The 20,949-nt window shown below is 31.5% G+C and overlaps 2 protein-coding genes across 4 annotated transcripts in view; one reads left to right on the top strand and one right to left on the bottom strand.

The window, feature by feature from the left end:
• Positions 1-3,557, bottom strand: part of LOC106458040 (serine/threonine-protein phosphatase 6 regulatory subunit 3-like) — an 81,577-nt gene extending 78,020 nt beyond the window's left edge. The window contains 1 exon segment of the mRNA XM_022384178.1: positions 3,389-3,557. The gene's annotated coding sequence lies outside the window, so the exon portion shown is untranslated.
• A 33-nt stretch (positions 3,558-3,590) lies between these two features.
• LOC106458045 (charged multivesicular body protein 2a-like) lies at positions 3,591-19,220 on the top strand. 3 transcript variants are annotated; one of them, XM_022384176.1, is made up of 6 exons: positions 3,591-3,808; positions 6,951-6,983; positions 7,165-7,342; positions 9,466-9,645; positions 13,709-13,839; positions 15,517-19,220. In XM_022384176.1, the coding sequence occupies exons 3-6, from the start codon at positions 7,169-7,171 to the stop codon at positions 15,698-15,700; spliced, it is 669 nt and encodes a 222-aa protein (XP_022239884.1). In that variant the 5' UTR covers positions 3,591-3,808; positions 6,951-6,983; positions 7,165-7,168; the 3' UTR covers positions 15,701-19,220. The 3 variants fall into 3 exon arrangements, with proteins under 3 accessions (XP_022239884.1, XP_013772951.1, XP_022239885.1); XM_013917497.2 differs by lacking the exon at positions 6,951-6,983; XM_022384177.1 differs by lacking the exons at positions 3,591-3,808; positions 6,951-6,983 and adding an exon at positions 3,872-4,117.
• Positions 19,221-20,949: the final 1,729 nt, after the last annotated feature.

Below are 20,949 nucleotides of genomic sequence, written 5' to 3'. Positions count from 1 at the left end.
AAATTACTTTTCTGAATTTTAATACAATTTCGGGTTGCTGTTTTTTGATGTGTAGAACATGTTATGATGCTGCCTTGTTTCTATACTCTTATAGTTCGTCTGGCTACAGAAACCTGAATTTATGTAAATTACTTTCCTGTTGTGTTAAAGTTATCGGTTTAGTTTTCTCTAGAAAATGTCGTAATTGAAAATTAATAAACATAAAATAATCAAAGATAAATATTATACATTACATGTTGATAAAAAAACAAACTGCACAATGAAGTCGTTCAAGTTTAGTTAATAATTCACATGACTGGTACTGAAAAAAACATATCATCATAAAATAAGTTACCTCAAATGCATTTAAACTACTTATGAGCTAAAATAAAATAATTACTAACTAATACTTTTGTGGGTAAAAGGTACATGCCTTATGATTGGATAATCTCTACAAAGTATTTGCTCGTTAGCCTTTTCCTGCAATGCGATTGGGTAATCTCTACTGAGTATTTGCGTTTCCTAAGCTGTTCCTTGGTGCGTTTTAGACGAATAAAGAACGATTTTAAACAACAAAAGTAAGAAGTAACATTGGAATTAACGTGAACATTTAAAAGAAAACAGATGTTTGAGGTCAAATGAAGTAATTCTCCTAATTCACACCAGGTTAATCGCTAACAGTGAGACAGTCTGACCACACACACACACACACAAATAAAAATAAAAGATATCTGAAATACTAATGTATAAATATATTATAGCAAGTTTAATTCTTATGAAAACATAATAAACCTATATGGTGCCTAGTGTTTCATCTGTCACGATGAAAAATGTTTGGGAAACATGCTTTTTAATAAGGGTGTTTCTTACTTGAACAAAAACAAACGTTGACGTGATAAAGAAATATTCTCTTTACATTTTTAGTATACATTTCATGTATTTCCTTAAGTATACAACATATAGGTATTTCCCTTAGTTGAATTAGTTTTAGAAACACGTTCTTCTATTTGCAGAAACCTTATCACTTACTACTTCCCTATTGAATATTGTTAGGTCTTTTTAGACAGATGTGCTCGTTGACAAACAACTTTTAAACAGTTTTCTCGCATGTTTGCGAATGAACATCTACCACGTTCTATTTATATATATATAAAGACGAAATGTGTGTTTGTTTGCACCCTAACTCCTCCGAGCATATTGTGTTAATCTCAACTCAAATTTATATGTAAACACTATGAACTATCGGGAACATACCAAGGGAGGTCAAAATTGAATCTTAACCCTATTTCTATTTTGTAAAGTCTGTTGGTTAATTACTCCCAGCCTATCTAGTCAGTCTCAAACAATCTTGGCAGGTTGATACTTAGACAATGTTGAATATTCTAAAGGGATTCATGGTCAAAGTATGAAAATTGCTGGACTATTTCTTAAAAAACCATGTTTTTCTCATTTTCAATGAGATGTGGGTGTTCAAGGGTGAGATCACCTCAAAGTCTTTATTTGTTAGTAGATGGAAAGCAAACTGCAAATGTTGTTTATTAAGAAGCTTTGTTATAATTTTAAAATTTTGAGGTAAAGTTTATGTTCAAGTTATTACTTTGAAAAATATGATTGCTGTTAAACTTACATTGTTTTAATTAAGTTTAAACATTCCCTTTCAGTTGATGGGTATTTCAGCTTGTTGGTTATAAATGTGCTTCAACTAAGAGCAAGTGGTTTTGAAAACTGCTTTTAAAGATAAGTATAGATGGGTGAGGTTTCTGTCATGTGATGAGGAAATAATTTCTCATTTCAGGGAGAAGTTAGCACACTGAACAAGTACAATGGACCTTGGAATTGTTTACAGATTATATCTAGGAAAAGTCAAACAGTGTTATTGCTATAATATTGAATTTATACAAATTAAAAGATGAGAATTCAGAATGCCGATAAACCAGAAATAAAGGAAGGCTTAGAATTTTTTTGAAATTAATAAATTAAATCTAGATAATATAAAAAATTTGAATTATAAACTACACTCTGATAATAGTTTTGTTGATATACATTGATGATAAAGTTGTTTAATTAAATTCTGAATTGATATTCTGTGAAATGTTGTGACACACATAGAAGAGACAAGCCTGGATTTAGAGGATTAAACTTTTAAACTGTTTTGTTTCTCCTATGAAGCTCATGAAATTAGTTTGTAATACAACTAACATGGATGTGATTGAATCCCAGGCCGACTTAATGAATTTAAGACTCAATGGAATAACAAACTGAAGTTATTACAAGGACTACACCGTACTCTACTATTAACTATTAAATAAATCAAATAACGTAAAAAAAAAAAAGTCCACCAATATTATAGCAATTGTTAGAAAATCCCAAATTTTAAAAAACTTTTCAAGAATCCTACAATATTTTACACATCCTTAAACAATATTATAAGAAGCTTAATAAAATCTTACTAAGATAATTTCAAAATTTTACAGAGATCTTTATCAAGATCCTATAACATCTTGAAGGATCTTAGTAGAATCTTGTATGTTTTCCTGATATTATAAGATTCTGGAAGATTATACTGTTAGTGTTACAGAATATCATAATACGATCTCAAAAGTGTTCTTCTCAGTTAGCAACTTGCCAAGATCTTTGACAAGCCTGTTCCTTTTATTTTTTACATAAACTAAATATTTCAAACTACTTGGCTAAGAATAATTATTTTAATTTGTTGGATAAGATTTGACTTGGATAGCATTTTACCACTATTTTTGGAGAGAAGATACATTTTCCTTCTTATTAGAAAATGACAAATGGGTAGAACATCCAACAGCACTATTCACCAAGTATTGAAGTAATGCTACTTAGTCTTAAGTTAGATTTTCAGTTTCAGTCTTTCACACTGTGGCAGTGTGTATACTGTTACCTGCAAATTGCAATGTAACTAGTATAATCTGAGAATAACTAATTGGTTTGGAGAAAGCATGCTTTTTAAGTTGTGAACTAAAGTTAAACTCTGACTACGAATCATATTAATAAGTACTGTAAAAGGTCGTTTCTTGCCACTGTTATTCTTAATCATCTCAGAATTCTCAATATAAGTTATTAGTTGTACGACTACTTCAACTTCAAGTACTTGGCAGTAGCAGTAGTACAAGTAATATCACTAATAATAACAGTACTGTATTGCCTTTTTCATGTTACTTTTCTCACGTAAAATTAGCCATTTAAAATTCAGACCAGCACATTAATGATTAAGCTAAGTTCTAGATATACAGGATATACTAATAACATAACTATTACCTTAGGCTTAATCAATGTTAACCGTTACGCTAAACGTTAACTTTGTGCTAAGCCTAATTTGTAATAGAGAACGATAAACAACCCAACCTTTGTTAAATAAATGCATAGATATAACCCTAATTACCTTAAAGGGGATTACTTGAAATTAGTGGATATACTTCAAAGATCTGATGACGCGTTTTCACTTATTTAATTAAAAAAAATTCTATCATCACGACTTAAGACGTTAAGTTCAAACAACGTACAACATCAAACAGTAAAATGGCGAACTCAACTTCATCTCGTAAACTCTCACTAATTTTGAGAAATGACGTGAGAGATGATTTTAAAGCGCACTCTAGTTTCCTCTTCTTTTCTGAATTTCGTACTTTAAGCGACTTGTACAGAATCAGTGAATGTTTTTTTTTAATCTGGATGATATAACGTTAGTTCACAAATTAAACTTAAGTTTGAAAATTAAATTAGCAAATATTAGTATATACAGTGTATTTAATCGTTAGCAACATCACCAGTTTCTTTTACTAGTCAATTATACTATAGCTTAGTAAGTACACTATCATATTTACACATTAATTAAGTAAATTACAATACTGATAGTGACAGTAGTAAATTTTACAACACTAAAGTAAAAGTTTAATACTACAGTCTGTAGATTTTCTCTTCTCTGGTACAGTAGTAGAGGTTCTACTAGTACTAACACTGAAGTCAGAGAGTAAGAGTAGCGTTAGACTAATAAATAAACTATGCAATCCTCTAAACCTTTACCAATAAGTTAACAATAATAATAGATTAATATCAATATCCTTCTTAAGCTCCTTGGATAAGTAGACCATAATTGTACATATTCAAAGTGGTAAGGCCTATTAGTGATTTGTATAGAAATAATTACCTCTTTAATTTCAGTATGTGTATAAACAAGGGTGCCCACAGAAAAAAAAAAATTAGGGGGGGTCAAGTAACTCAAGTTTGAAAAAATTGTGAAATTGAAATAGTTTTCTTCTATGGAAGACTGGAAGTTGACATTTTTCTGGCATGGGGTGAATAAATATAAAACTATAATTCAATTAAAATATCTTCTAAATAACTGTATCAACAAGAAATAAAAATAATGTAGATACCAGTCATACTACTGTTAATACCCCTGTAATTACAAATACCTTATGATATTCCAATAACAAAGAAGAATAGTTTTACATATCTAGTAATATTTTTTCTTTTTGAAAACCCAGGGGGGGTCAAGTGACGCCCCTTCCTGCGGGCACCCATGTGTATAAATACACCTTAAAATGTTATTAGTTTTATTACTAGCACCAAAATACTGCCATCATTGCTTGAGTGATTCATACCCTACTATGTCAAGGCCCTTTTCTTTATAGTCATTCTATCTATATTAAATCCATAAATATGTTATCCAAATTATGATAACCCAAATGCATTATCTCACATATACTATAGTTCAATATAGTTTCATTGTCAGATATTTGTCTTACTTATTTAGTGATCCAAGTAAATCTTTGATACTCCAGCATCCTCAATATAATTAGAAATCTACAGAAGTTTGTTGTCATATGCAAACTTTAATAAGTATGCCCCTATCAATATCATTATTGTTAATAAAAAACAAAAGCCAAAGCACTGATCCCTGAAGTAGTCCATTAGTCAACAAAGACTTCAACATTTAGGGAAATATTTCCTGGTCCAGGGGCTTTATCATTCTTAAAACTTCCCAATTTGTTTCTTAACATACTCGTTATTTGATGTTATTATTTGTTTGATCATGTTTCTATCTAGCAAATTCAGGATGAGGAATATTTCTTAAATATTTATTAGTAAAACTGAAGAAATGTAGTTTAGTAACCCAACCTTCTTATAATACTCAGAAATTATCCTTCCTTCAAAGTCTCTTAAACGACCTACTTTCATCCTAACATTTTGCTTACCCTTAATTTATTTCAAGAAATAGTTACTGTTTTTATATTTTCAGCCAATCTATTTTATATACCCTTTCAAATGCCTAATGTCTTGTTTGACAAACTGTTGATCTTCTGTAATTCTTTAAGTCTTCCATCATAGCAGTCAATTTAAACCTATTATAATGCTTTTCATTAATTTTAACCTTATAATGTTTGGGATTCAACCTGGTCTTTTACTTGCAGTCACATTTTTTTGTTTTTGAAGAACAAAACTATCTTGAATATTTAAAAAAATTTGCACATTTGATCAGTATCTCCAAATAATTCACTTGCCTAATCTATAATAGATAGCTCTTTTTGCATCATGTCAAAATTAGCTTTTTTCAAATTTGTCTTCAAAATTCTGTTATTCTTGATCTCCATATGTAATAAAACATCGAACCTAATTAAGCAGTGATCACCCAGAAGTTCCTTGATCTCCACCCTCTCAACCATGTTGATATTGGAAGCTACCAATAAATCTAAACTAGCATTGTTCCGAGTATGATCCCTGACAAATTGGTGAAAGAAAAACCATTTCTTTTCAAACACATTATGCTACTATATTAAGAGTAAAAGACCTGTCTTGCTCTTGGTTTAGTCTAAACTTTCCCAGTCTTTATGTTTCAAATTAAAATCCCCCATACTTTCACTTTTAAGGTTTTCATTAATTTCATTTTATTGTCTGTGATAAATTCTAAGTAAAAGTCTTGTCCTCCTATATCTACTACAACAAACGAAAATAGATTGAACCTCTTTGCTATTTTCTTTATATATATATACTCAAATTCAACAGCATATAACACATTTTATGCATGAAGCCACTCCTCTCCCTTCATTTTAGTATTCTATCCCTATTAAACAACCTGTAACCCTGTATTTCAAATATTGTCTTCAAAATTGTATACATATAACTATGTTTCAGTTATTTTCATAATATCAAAATCCTGCTCTAAAGTTTAAGATTATTCTTAATCCTTTTATTATTTTTTTGAGGATGTGACCTTGATGAGCCATGGTGCCTTTTCTCTCTTTGATTCTTTTGTATGTTTTAGTAATTTGGTTAGATTTATGTTTTGGGGTATTCTTGTGTATTCTTTCTCCTTTTTTCTCAGATGTGTATGCAATTAATAATTCTTACAATATAAATGGGATGATAGCAATTGGGTTACTTCTTATTAGCAGAATACAATTGTATTGCAAGTAAGAGCATTTTATGATGAAGTGAAGGTAACCAGTGAGGGTCCCCAAAGGCTTGGGGCTATGGTTATTCATCATTTATGTAAACAGTATAGATATCAAGATTTTTACATGATCCCAAATAATGCTTATGAGAGATAGAGCTAACATTAAAGAAAATACTACTGTAAGTAAAAAAGAAACTGCTTGAATATGTACAGTGAATAATCTCAGGTTTGCAATATGTGTTTTGAGAGCAAAAAACATGTTATTGTCAACAACACAAAAGTACATTAGCAGCTCAGGCCTGAAAGAAAGGATATGCTTGTGGGTTCTCCACTGATTGTGGCAGTGAGAGTGAAAAATATATTTTTGGTCGTCTCTCCAGATACTTTTAACAGTATTGTTCATGCTTACAAATCCAATTATATAGAATAATGTTTTGAAATTGTTCTTATTTAGTTTGGATAAAAACTCAATAAAATACTTAATTAGCATGTATACCTTGTAAAGAAAACTCAAAACAGGATAAGAATGGTCCTGATTTCATTTTAGAGACAATGCAAGACAAGGATCAGATGCATGCTGGTAGGTAACTCTATGATGTGTGTGTAATACATTTCTTCGTTAAATATTTTATTTCTTAAAGTAAATGGAACTCCATCTTTATAGTAGCAAGGCTATTTCTTAAAAAGTCACACTTATAATGTCAGAAATATTTAAATGAAAGATTTATGTATTTACTTTGATTTTTGTTCTGTATGAAAAGAAACATGCCACTTGAATGGTTATTTGGTCATCGGAAGACTCCAGAAGAATTGCTTAGACAGAATCAAAGAGCTCTGAACAAGGCTATGAGGGACTTGGACAGAGAAAGGGCAAAAATGGAACAGCAGGAAAAGAAACTCATTGCTGATATCAAGAAGATGGCAAAAGATAGTCAAATGGTGTTATTTTCACATCCTTTTTAATTCATAGACAGATTAAGGATTTACAAAGAATATTCTTAACACCACTTGATGATAGTTTGAAGTTTAGTTTCTTTTGTAATAATGAATTTACCTAAATGTTCCAAGATAAACTTATATCTATTCTATGGATAACCACTTATTCAGTATAGAATCATGTGCAATATACATCACATAGTAAAAAAGTGAACATAACTGTAGTTTTACAGTTACAGAGATGTCAGAACTCCCCACTTTTGAATATTTGACTTATATAGCAACTGTAAATTATATTACTATATTAATTTTCTGGGGGGGGGGGGGCAGACCCCTTCCCTAGATTGAGCTGCCTTTGGCAGTATGGGAGCTGCTTTTAGGGGCTCCTTATACTTTCAAACTTTCACTGTCAAATCTGCATGTCTAGCCAAGCACCCCCCACTTTGCAACTCCTTACCACACCACTGAATTATTTTCCTTCTCAGATAGTTTCCACAGAGGTTTACATATCCTGAAAACAAAAAAAATTTAAAATTCCAAATAGTAAAAATTTTATCTCAAACTGCATATAGTTTTGTGCTTAGTATTAGTTACTTCTTATTATGTAATTACTTTAATTTGGAAATGGATTTGTTTGTGAGGAAGTATTACATATTTATTTGTATGCTACAATTTTTAATCCTGTTGCACAAAGTTCAATTTTTGTGTGATAGCATTTACTTGTGCCAAACCTCCTGTACTTATACTTTATGAATACACCTTACCTTTCACCATTATTCTTGTAAATTTTCTTTTAACTCTCTGGCTTTGGTTTTACTGGTTTTGAATACAAATTTCCTTTCTCTTTGTCCTAATTTACATCTTTTGTTATTTTTTTATCATGCTAGATCAAATGTTCTCTTTCATTGTTTTGCATGTCTTATGTAATAGTGCAAAAGCAGGATTTTTTGGATGTTACTCCTCCCCCCCTCACTTTGAACTGACCATTTTTATGTTTTGATTGGCATGTTACCATTCTTGTACCAAGATAAAATAAGTGGTTAGGTAGTGTGGAAAGCTCTGATTGGTTAGTGGTTGAGCACATATAGAAAAACATGATGTGGTTTTCAGGCTTACTAGGAAAGGGCATTTTAGCATCTTTATTACTGGTGTACACTAGAAAAGAATCATTAAAATTTTATCTTTTGATATGGTATGGTTAAGAAGTTAAATATGTCTGCAGTACAAAGAAGTGTTGATGGAAGATTTAGTAACTTAACTTATGTAAAACACAAATTACTCCAAGAATACTAGTATTTTTGATAATTTATCCATGTTTCAGATGGATGTTACGCTCCTGTGTATTTTTTTTTAATTTGTCATGTTCTTTTTCATACTATTAATAAAAGAAAAGCTTTTTCATGAAAAACAAAGCATAAAATATACAATTTTCCATTTATTCTAATTCAAGGTAAAAATCTTACCCACAAATATTTATTTTCACCATAAAAGGTCTACCTATTACCATTATGCAACTTAAATCATGCATACATAATTCTAAGCATCTCTTTTTAAATAATAATCACTACATTGTATAGTCAATATAATATTTTTGAATTTTTGCTAAATATCATATTTTCATTTTATTTTTAACTTCTAACAGTAATCGTTTTTTTTCTCAATATTTAGTAGCTATTTGGGACAGCAGAGTCCTTTTTCTCGCTTTATATGAAATCAACATATTAAGAAAAATAAAAATTATAAATATCAACATACACGGTTTGGGAAGCTCTTTATTTCATGATTAACATTTGTTTAATTTCTAAGTCTGGATTGAAAAGGATTTTTTTTATCCATCAAAATCACACCAACCAGATTGATTTCTGTACCAGAATCTTGGGACTGAGGTATTTCTTGCTATAATGATTATTGTTTTTGACTGGATAACTTCAAAAATATCTTTAGCTTCCTGTTATTATTTCTAACATAATACTTGGTTTAAAATTGGGAATTTAATTATGCCCAGACTAATTTTATATTTTGCTTGAGTTGTTTGATTTGTTCAAGAAGTTTATTTTGTTTCTAGTGGTTGTTTATGGTATCTTTTAATGATTATTTTCCTAAATGATAAATTTTTTCTATCTAAGGATGCAGTAAAAATTATGGCTAAAGACCTAGTGCGGACAAGAAGATATGTCAAAAAATTTATTTTGATGCGAGCAAATATACAAGCTGTAGCACTTAAAATTCAAACTCTACGATCTCAAAATGCTATGGCCCAAGCTATGAAAGGAGTTACAAAAGCTATGCAAAACATGAATAACCAGGTAATCATGAACTGTTTTTTACAGATACAGTTTTTATTGTTTTCATATTTAGTTAATATTGATTTACTTTGTAATAGTGAATAAATTTTAAAATGAAAAATTAAATCCTACATTATAATATATTTATTTATGTTTTAGGTCACATTATTTATGTAAAAAAAGGAATTACTTTGTTTTATTGAGGGATCAGTTAAAAAATAAGAGTGGTATTAATTTAACTATTTCTGGTATAAGAAAACACTATATATCAAGATGATAATCCAGGCTATATGTACAAGTTTGATACACATTTTATATATTTATACTGTTTTAATATAACTAAATGAGCAGATGATATTTTAAACAAACATATTTTGAATTCTGAAACGATACTATCTATTCTCACCCAAAGCTATCTTGATCTTGGTTTGCCCTCTAAGCATTACTAAAAATTTTATTGCTAACAACACACCAGTCTTTTATACCCCTTTCACCAGTTTTAAACTTAACTTTTCGACTTTCATGTTTGTTTTCAAAATATAATTTAGTTTTTGTTTCTTGAATTCTACTTTGAAATATGAATTTAAATTTTACTATCGCAGATGATGAAGTTCCCATCAATATTGAAGATAGTGATGTCACTAGTCCCCAGCATGGCAGGTTGACAATATCTGCCAAGGAAGTTCAAGCTGTAATTCACAAGGAGTTGGATGTTTTTGCTCAGCTGTAGGTTAATTCTCCCTTTCCCCCTGAACATACTACTGAGGAAGACTTTCATCAGGATGAAGACAATTTGGACTATTTTTCCGACCCTGACTTTTTTGGTCAGTCACATAATGCTGACAGTCAGGAGAGTTTACCAACCTCGCCTTTCCTACAACTTATTGATCAGACGTATTAAATTTTAAATGTTTCAACTTTAGCTCTCGATTCCTTGCTTTCTTTGTTCGGTGAAGAACCTCATTCGGATTATTATGTTATTCCTCCCTTACCCAACATCCTATTTTGTACTCAGTGTTTTGCTGATCCATTGCTTTTGGATGTGAGTATGCCTTGTCCCCCTCGGTTGATGGACCAGTATTCTTTAGCTTACCCCCCCCCCCCAGGATCAGGGCCAACCTTGCTTTGGTGGCTTGACCGAGAACTGACCATGGTGGAGGTTGCCATTCCTCCTTCTTGTCCCAAGTCTCATCTGTTTTATAGATGCTTCCTTGGTGGATTGAGGGCTTACCTCAATTCCCAGGAGATTTCTGGTCAGTGGTCATTCAAGGAGACTACTTTCCATATCAACCTTCTAGAACTTTTGACTGTTTATCAGGCTCAGTATCATTTCCTCCCTGCAGGGGTGGGTTGTTTTGGTTCATTCCACTGTCATCAGCTATATCACCAAATATGGGGGAACCATGTCCAGGTTTCTGTGTTTTCAGACACTCAACCTCCTGTACTGGGCCCACAACTACAACATGACGATCTTAGTGTATCATGTTTCTGGGATTATGAATCTGGTGGCCGATTGCTTGTCTCATCCTAACCAAGTTCTCTCTACAGAGTGGTCCCTTCATCTTCACCTAGGAATGCCACATACAGATGCCTTTGCCACTCACTGGAATGCCAAACTTCCTTCTATTTGGCCTCCTGTTCCACACTCATCAGCTCTGGGGTGGATGCATTCAGTCAGGATTAGAGCGGCCTTCATCTATATGCCTACTCCCCCCCCCATCAGACTAATCTCCAGGGACATTTTCCTCATCCAGACCACTTCTTCTTATGTTCTGCTAGTTGATACGCATTGGCTGGTTTAGATTTGGTTCCCTCTGCCCTGGCTCTTACTGGAGCCCCTGCCCTTACCTCTATCAAGGCTGTATCTCTGACAACCACAATCAAACGTGTTTCTGTGTACCAGAGATATTGGTCTACCTTCAGATGGTGGTCCATTTTCCATGGCTTCCATCCTTCCCGTCCTTCTTTTCCTCATCTGTTTCAGTTCTTTATCTGGTTGTTTGATCAGGATTTGTCTGTATCAACTGTTGCTAGTTATAGGGCTTCCCTGTCGACCACCTTCCATTTCTCTTGTTTCCATACAGCTTTTGCCTCCCTAATTACTTCCCTCCTTTTCTGTTCCTTTTGTCTAGTTTGTCCTTCCTGCTATTTTTTTCTTCCAGATTGGGATCTCAATGTTGTTCTTCATTCCCTTTGAACCTATTGTTATGAGCTCCTTGTACCATCTTTCCCTTAAGACCTATTTCCTTCTACTCCTGGCTTGTGGTCATTGTCATTCTGCTAATTATGCCATTAATGTTTCCCACACCCTTTACCATTCCTCTTATGTTGTTGTTTATCCGAATCAGGCCTTCCTTCCTGAGACATCTGCTGCCCATGAAGGTTGTTTTGCCTTTTCTTCTATTTTCTTACCTTCTATTTCCCACGTACACTCATGTTCGTGTTCAGATCATCTGCTTTGTCCCATTACTTCTGTGTTGTTATATGTCTTGTACAACCTCCTTTCATGGTTCCCTTTTTTTTATTTTTTCCATGGAATCCCTCTGTTTCCTGAGATCTATCACCTATTACCCTTATTGGCTGGGGTAATCAACTCATATGACTGGCTTATTCTGATTTGTCCATGGAAGGTCAATGGCTGCACAATGTTTCATCACACCATATACATCTTTTAACTATGTCTTTAGCTGCTCAGATCTGCTGACCTTTGAAGGAGATGATTCAAGGTGGTATGTGGACAACTCCCAATACATTTGTTGCACATTATCTGCACGACCAGACTGTGTCTTCCTCAGTCGGGTATCGTGTTCCTCTTATGGTGATTCTACACACTCCTGTTTGCTTTTGACTGGGGTAAGTTAACATTTTATTAGTTTTTATGTTATTCAGTTGATTTTCATCATATTTCATGCATTGTTAAAAATTTTATCGCTAACAGTGCACCAGTCTTTTATACCCCTTCATTTTCATGCCATTTAAGAAGATGTGCTGATAATGTGACTACTATCCACAAATCATACTGCACCATCTATACTACTGCAGGTAACACCCGCTACTATTCTAGCACAATCCTCACTTTCAAGAATTGGCAAGTACAAACTAGACACACCAGCATATCAGTGGGGAGGAACGGTGGGAAGTGGGTAAGAGGAGGTAAGTACCTGTCAGAAATACATTTTCACTGTAAGAAAATGTTCATTTCTGAAACAGTATTGATTCTTCTCACCCATGAAATCCATGAGTGACAGTTGTTTATATATAATACTGTTATAACAAAAAAATATATATAAATATATACACACTACCAGATAAGTGGCCGGTGGTCTTACAGAAACATCCCATCTCCACAGTGAGCATCATAGAAGTATTCAGATTTAGTGAATACTTAGAGGGCAAACCAAGGTCAAGATAGCTTTGGGTGAGGGGAGGTAAGTACCTATCAGAAATATATTTTCAGCGTAAGAAAATGTTAACTTCTGATGATGTAAGTTTAGATATAATGATTTAACCCTGTAATATTACATTTTTTTTCTAATGGATTTCTGTAAACCAATGAACAAAAGAAAATTTAATTTTTATTTTTCTATATATTCATCTCTGTGAGAATGTAATGATATGGTTCTACATTTCTATAATTTTTTCATTGAAATTATAAGGTATGATTTCTTATATTTAATACCAACTTTTTTTAAAAAAAAATTTTTTTGTTCTAATCTAAGAATTGTTAATATTTGTCTGTAAACTAAATGTGCCATTTACACAGATACACAAATTCTCAAGTTACAATGGATGAAAAGTATGTTATCCTGTCCATAAAATAAGTTTTTATTTATTTGTATGTGCATGTTTAATTTGCACAAAAATATAGTATGTAACAAAAAAATTAAAATAAAAGCATTGCTCTGCCCCCATCTCCAGGTCCAATGCTTGCCATCACCACAAACAGAACTGGATTGACAACTGTTGTTTGGAACAACAGGAATAAAATAATTAAATGAGTGTATTGTTTTCATCTATCTGCTATGTACTAACTTTTCCTCTTTCTCATTGTAAGAATGTTCATGTTTAACTTTTTTTCCTTAAGCTTAAACTTCCACAAATTCAGAAAATTATGCAAGAATTTGAAAAACAGTCTGAAGTAATGGACATGAAAGAAGAAATGATGAATGATGCAATTGATGATGCTATGGGTGAAGAAGAAGATGAAGAAGAAAGGTAAATTAGAATTTTTTTTTTTTTCAGAAATGCCATAAACACAAATATAAGCAATGATAGAAAGTTCTATTAGAATATATATATTGTGATTTATTTTTTTGAGACAACATAGTGGTTTTGTGGCATTTTATTATGTTTTCACTTTTTTAACTATTGTTAATGATCAAGTACAGGAGTGGGTGGGGAAGACATTTTTATGTGCACTTTTGATTGTTGGCTGATTTGGTGAATATTTCCTTTCATATATTTCCATTTTATTAATTTAGACAAACATATCCCTAAAAACAGTATAAAAATAATGCAAAGACACAACTTGTTCCATCATAGTCTCTTTTACTGTTGTGATTGGTAGTATGTAGGCTTTGAAATAATAGTCAATCGTCAGTTCTTATATTGTAGTAACTGAAAAATACATTTATCATAAGTCACAAATTAAGAAAGCTGAGATCTTTTTTATAAGGTAAACCCTCCTTATTCAGAGTTGTCTTCCAAAAACTCTTGATTCTCTTAAATTATGATTAATGTACTATTATGATCCTACATGTTTTTTTTAATTATGAATATATCATGTAAGCTTATGTATAATAAAAAAGTGAAAACTTTGATTGATCCCAATTGAAATTGACTGCTTAATATTAAGCAGTTTGTTGAAATATTGATTCGAGCCTAAGAATAATATGGTAGTTGTTTTTTTCAGAAGATTAAAACAATTATTAAGTCATTGACAGTCTAGTTATATTCCAACATCCCTTATATAGTTTGTGTAGTGCCCCCTATTGATGAAGTAATAGATGATACAAAATTTTAAATATTATTCTTAGCATGTCTTTATAAACAAGAATGCATGGATTACTTTTTACCCAATAAAGTTAATGTGAAAGTACTACTTATGCTATTTTCAAAGTCAGTTTTATTAAAAAATAGATTAATGTTAATAACATATTAAAAGTGCTGAAAGCTTCTTTTTGACGCACAAGTATACCATTTTTGTAGGTGATCAAACCTGTAGCATTGCAGTACGGTATATATATATATCTTCCACACTGCAGACCTCTGAGTTTAGTCATGGACCAGTAAAACTGCCAGGTTACTGGTCTTGTAGATCAGCAACTTAAGTTCATTTTGAAACAGATAGATGGTTATCTAGAGCCTGTAAACACATCATGGGAATATGTGCCCTTTTGGCATTTGTGTGATAAATTCTTTGTGTCAAGGAGTCCAACTTGATTTTAAAAGTTATATATAAAACAAAAGCGTGCTGAATCACTCATGATTTCAAAGTTTTTTCCTTAAAAACTTATTTATAATTGGATACACAGAGTATACTATCTATGGTTACAGCATTTCACCAGGTTAACCTGATATAATTGAGTACAACAACTACCTGGTGATGCCTAGTTAACCTGTTTAAATTTTGTGACCATAGATAGTATACTCTGTGTCTTCGTTAATAAATAAGTTTTAAATTACAGGATAATTCCTTAAATTATAAAGTTTTTTACATTTATTTATTAAAGCAGGACTTTCTGTCTGGCTATTAATTAGTATCTAAAATTTGCAATCATACTATTTGGTTACCATACTGATTATTTAAGTGAACATTGTTTTTATTATTTATAAGTATTTGATTTCTTATGTAAAATACATTGTATTTTCTTATACTATCCATCCCAACAGTGATGCAGTTGTTACACAGGTGTTGGATGAACTTGGACTACAGTTAACAGATCAACTGACGGGATTGCCAGAAGCATCAACTTCAATAGCAGCAGCATCACAAAAGGAGAAGCCTGCTGCTACTGCAATAGCTGATGCAGACGCAGACTTACAAGCCCGTTTGGAGAATCTTAGAAGGGAGTAAGATTCAGAACCTTAATTAGCAACATCTTTCCACAGAATCTGACCTGTTCACAGAATTTCCAGATTTTCAGGAAATTGTGTATATATGTGTGTATGTGACTGTTGGTTGACATTTACAAACCAGAAAAAGATGTGCTAAGAAAAAGTGTCATCTTGACAGTTGTAAAATAATTAAAATTAAGGCCTATAATTTTAACGTGCCTTCAGACTAGCAACTCATAATCATTTGTCAGTATTAGTTTTAAAGAAATATTGCGTTTGAGCTGGGTGTTTCATGCCATTATTGTACCCTTTATTTATAATTATCAACAACGAGGTTATTGTGATTTGTGCAGTTGTGTATTTTTTATTACAATAGTATAGAAAAAATAGCTGTTTCACGTTATCCAGTTATAAAGGGATGTCAGCTCAGCACTGTCCAAGCAATTTCCGACACCATGTAAAAACAAGTACGTGTATATAACTTACAAGAACTTATCAGCATTTATGCATATTTAAATGACTATAGGTATTTTTACCACTGTCATCCTGCTAAGGCTCGATTTTCCACTTCCCAACCTTGTATCAAACTTTATCTTCATTCAGCTCTAATTTTGATTGTTCTTTGCTGCATGCCACACAGTTTTGAAGCAGTTAATATGAGTCTGGTTTAAGCCTGTAAATAAATAACTTTTAGAGTTTTTAATTTCAAGCTGCTAATCTTAATTTTGGATCTGCTGTTTTGTGAATTAGAAACAGTACAATAACAATGATAAACAGTTTTCTTAGGTTTTCGTAGAGATGCTTTCAAAGAGTATCGTGAGATAACATACTGTCTCAGTAACCCAATGTGCATGGGCTCAATCCATTAGACCAACCCTATATTGGAGAAAAAATATTAACTATAATTACAAATTTGCTATGTGTATCTACTTAAAATGTGGCAAGCTTTTAGAAAATATATGAGTCTGTTGTACACAGAAACTGAGATAAATTACAAAGGTATTTTTTACTCAAGATATGGCTGTGAACTGACGTCATCTGTCTGACGAGTCAGAGTGCAAGATGATGTTCATGTGAAGAATAAAGATACCTTTGTCCATCATATAGTATGGATATTGTATTTACCTAACTTCTAAAACATCCAAAATACATATCTACAGTTTCTCTGTATGATGTATCTGATACTTACTCTACCACAAACTTTTGCTAAATTAGCAATTTAGTGTAAAATGAATAGTTGATAATTCTGACATCAAACACAGCACTTTGTAAGAGGTCATAGCTTATTCACTTTGACCCTCACCCATGTGTATGGGGTTATTGTAGGTATGAAGAATATAATGATAATATTCCAGTTGAATGTAAAAAAGGTTGCAGCACACAACCAAAATTCTGCATAAAGAAAATAAAATAGTGTAATTTTTTATAAGTTTTTATCTCCATAATTGCTTCAAGGTGTGAGCTTATTGAATATAGATAAGTTATATCATTACAGAGACGACAAGTTAACAAAGGGTAAATGTTTTTTTGAAAGGACCAAGTTTGGAAAAGTTATGGAAGGTGGCTTTTGGTTACATGTAAGTTGGATTATAAGTAGATTTTGTAAGTATTATTTAGGCACTACAACCATGAGTTTTTGCCTTGGGAGCTCTTGAGATATATTTACTCAAACTTTGTCAGGTAAGTTATTAGAATGCAAGCATCCCAGTGAACATATAAAAACCTATTTTGTCAATCAACCTGACCCACACACAGATACTTTTGTTTTAATGTTTTCTTAACAAATATATTAAAAACAGAACTTAAGAAAAAAATAAAGTTATACACTCTAATGGTAAATAAAACTTATAATAAAAGCATAATAAATTCATAAGTATTCTTTGGAAAAACATAAGAAACGTGTTTTTGTCCAATTAATATCATGATTCTTTGGGGTGGTTCAGGCTGGAAAATTGGTTGCTTACCTAAGAAGCTAGATATAAAACCTATAAAAACCTTTATTTTACTGACCAATGAACCCTTAAAACCTATATTTTAGTGGTATTGACTATTATTTAGCCTGAGTTTTGTTATAAATGTAATAGGAGACCCAAGAATGATCTTTTTTCAGATACTTTTCAGTCATGGACAATGTCTTTATCTTGATGTTTGATATTATGAATAGCATACTAAAATTGGCATCGGTGGTTTTTCTAGATTAGGTTAAATCCCATACGGTTAAAGGAATTTCCTTCAATGGAAAAAGCATGCATGGATCATTTTGCAAAAAAAGTACAAATATGTAAATTAGATCCAAAGGAGTTTACAGGTTACTGAAGCAACCAGTGTTGCATCTTCATTGAAAAAGAAAAACATTTACTACTGTAACTTGAATTACTTATTTACACTGTGAATATGAACAACGACTTGTTAGATATATTGGCTATTTCTAGTCCATTTAAAAAGAAAGTAGGAAAAGTAACAGTTTAATAGAAACTGAACTAAATGTATTTTTAATGAAGGCTACAACAGTGACAAATACTTCTGTGACGTTTAAAAGAACATGCAACCATATACATTGAGTGGTTGCAGTGTTGTATCTTCAAGATATCTCTTGATATTCTTGATGAACTCTCAGATTGTGACAAACTTACTAAGAAAGTTCATGTTACTCATATTTTGAAATAACCAGGGTTGTTTCGTTTATGGGCTGAAAAATGTTAAATGTGGTTTTTGTAGGATATGAATGGATCAAAGTGAACTTGTCACTACTTTTAATGAAGCAACTTTATTATCAATATATGTCAATAAACATGTCATCAAAACATAATTTATAATTAAACTTTTGATATTATGTAAGTTTTATTTTTTTAATTTTAAAAAGCAAATATTTATATAAATTTTCTGTCTTCACTTTGATGTATTAGGTGGCACTTCTTTGCTCTAAATTACCCATTTTAGGTTTTCTTTTTACCCCTATATGATCTTCTGAGTGTGTCACCAATTACACACATACTATAGATATTACTAAACCATAATGTAAATGTATAACCTCTAACATTCTTGCTTTACTGAGATATAAAGAAAAATAGTCAAGCTAACATGCCATGCCTCTCTCATCTCATCCTGTCTTTCAAAAAATGTCTAATTCTTTCTGATGTTTGCTATTGGATTATGTATAACTAATATAAATAGCGTGTTATTCTTTACAAGATTCATTAGAAGGCTTGTTCATTTGGCTCCAGCATAGGAACTATTTAGCCTCAGTTTCATTATTTTTCTTTATGTTATTCTGATCCACCAGCTAACAGAATTTTTTAAGCTGTTTATATAATTAGTTAGAAAAACCAGTTAAATTTTATTCTTAGTTCGAGATAATGTTTTTTGTCTTCAAATGCATATTTGAAATAAAAATGAATAATATTTTAGACTATCAACATCATTACAAAAAAGAAGTGATAGAGTGCTTAGTCTGTCAATGTCAAAATCCCTTAGTCTAGATGTAAGTACTAAATTTCCTGTTTTTTACGTATATATATTATTCATTGATATAAAAGTAACTCAAATTAAAAATTAGAAACTTACTTAGGTTATAAAAAAAATTATTGTGATACTCAACACCCTATCACACACTCATCACGTGGCTTAATTGTAGTTTGATTGTTTGTTTACACAAAGCTGTCTGGCTGTGATAAATTGCTTTCAGCACATTCTGAGATTTTCCTAAGTGCAGTTATACAGCAATGAAACTAAATGAATCCAGATTTAAAAAGTCTATTATTTTTGACTGTAAGAATAAATAGCTCATAATAGTTTGTTACAATATGCAGTTACTCTAGAAAGAAAAAAGGGTAATATAGATTTATTTCACATTTTTCAACTTTTCATTTTCATAGCTGATTTTATACTTTTAGCGTTACGATAGACAAAATAACTGAGTAAAATATAAATCTGTACTGGAAAACCTGATATTCATTTAGCGGGTTCTAAAGGTAATGGAAATGAAATAAGAAAACTGTAAGGTGAAAGAAGTATCTTTATTCTTAGCATAGAAATCACCTTTCATTCAGACTGACTCAGTAAAAGTTTTGTAAATTCACAGGCAAATCCTTAGTAAAATATTTTATGTACAAAAGATTTGTTATTTTTATTAAAAGCTTGCCAAATTGCATTGAGATACACTCAGTACATTCAGAGTTGTAAAATGTATAGTTTCATGATTATGTGGTTACAAAGGGAGTCAAATTGACTCCATTCAGATCTAGAGAGCTAATATAATGGCTGAAGACTGGCTAGCAGAAATATTCGAGTATTATGTGTTCATGTAATATATATATTTTATTAGTGGGTTTGTTGCATCATAATTATACAACTCCTTCAGTTAGAATCAGAATTTCAGTGTGACCTAAAAGATATAGAAATCTATGTTAAAAAATCAGTGTGCACATAAAACAATAATTTGTTTTGTCACAATCTATTTCTTTGTATCTTCATAAATCTTTTAGTATTTATCCTTTTGTTTCAGTTTGTACTATTAATATCATATCAGTAAAGCTTCAATTTATAGAGTACCTGAGGTTTTATTTTGCTTCAAGTCATAGTTGATTCTTTGTTTTTTTACAAGTGTAATATGGAAATGAAGTAGACTTCTTAATAACACAATAATAGCTTTTTTTTCAGCAAGCTATGACATCAATTAATGAACAGAACAAGTGGAATTTGTAGTACATCTTCATACATCCACAGGTGGATGTTGGCTTACTGGTCAATTTGAATGTAGCTAGCAACATGAGGAAACAAAATATATTCTTTTTGAAGTATTCTGACTATCTATAAGCCAGTGTTTTCCAAATTGTGTGTTGTGGCAAGTTGCTGGGGTGTCATGAATTTTTCACCAGATGAAAAAAAATAATAAGAACATGAAGAAAACTACAAAAAAATATTACATGTGGCAGCAGGGGTGTGATGTAAAGTAAAAGTAAGTGGATTAGGGTGTTGTCAGTGAAAAAAGTTTGGGAACCACTGGTATAGACACAGCCTTTCTAACTTTACTGCTTGGTACATTCCACACTTTTTATGACTTATATTGATGCATTCAGAGGCAGTGACTAATTGAAAAGATGATCCTTATCTCACAAAACTGTATGTAAAACACATTATCAATAGAACAATTTTTTGCATTTGCATTTTGTAGAACTCCAGAAACTGTATTCTAGAACTAAATTCCATTGTACGTTGGTTTACATTTTCATTGTTTTGTTTGAGGAGAGTGAATTAAGCTTGTGAAAG

Source organism: Limulus polyphemus, unplaced genomic scaffold (assembly GCF_000517525.1).
Source record: "Limulus polyphemus unplaced genomic scaffold, Limulus_polyphemus-2.1.2 Scaffold408, whole genome shotgun sequence".
NCBI classification, from domain to species: domain Eukaryota; kingdom Metazoa; phylum Arthropoda; class Merostomata; order Xiphosura; family Limulidae; genus Limulus; species Limulus polyphemus.
Note: the sequence above shows the minus strand (reverse complement) of the source record. Positions and strands in the feature narration are given on the sequence as shown.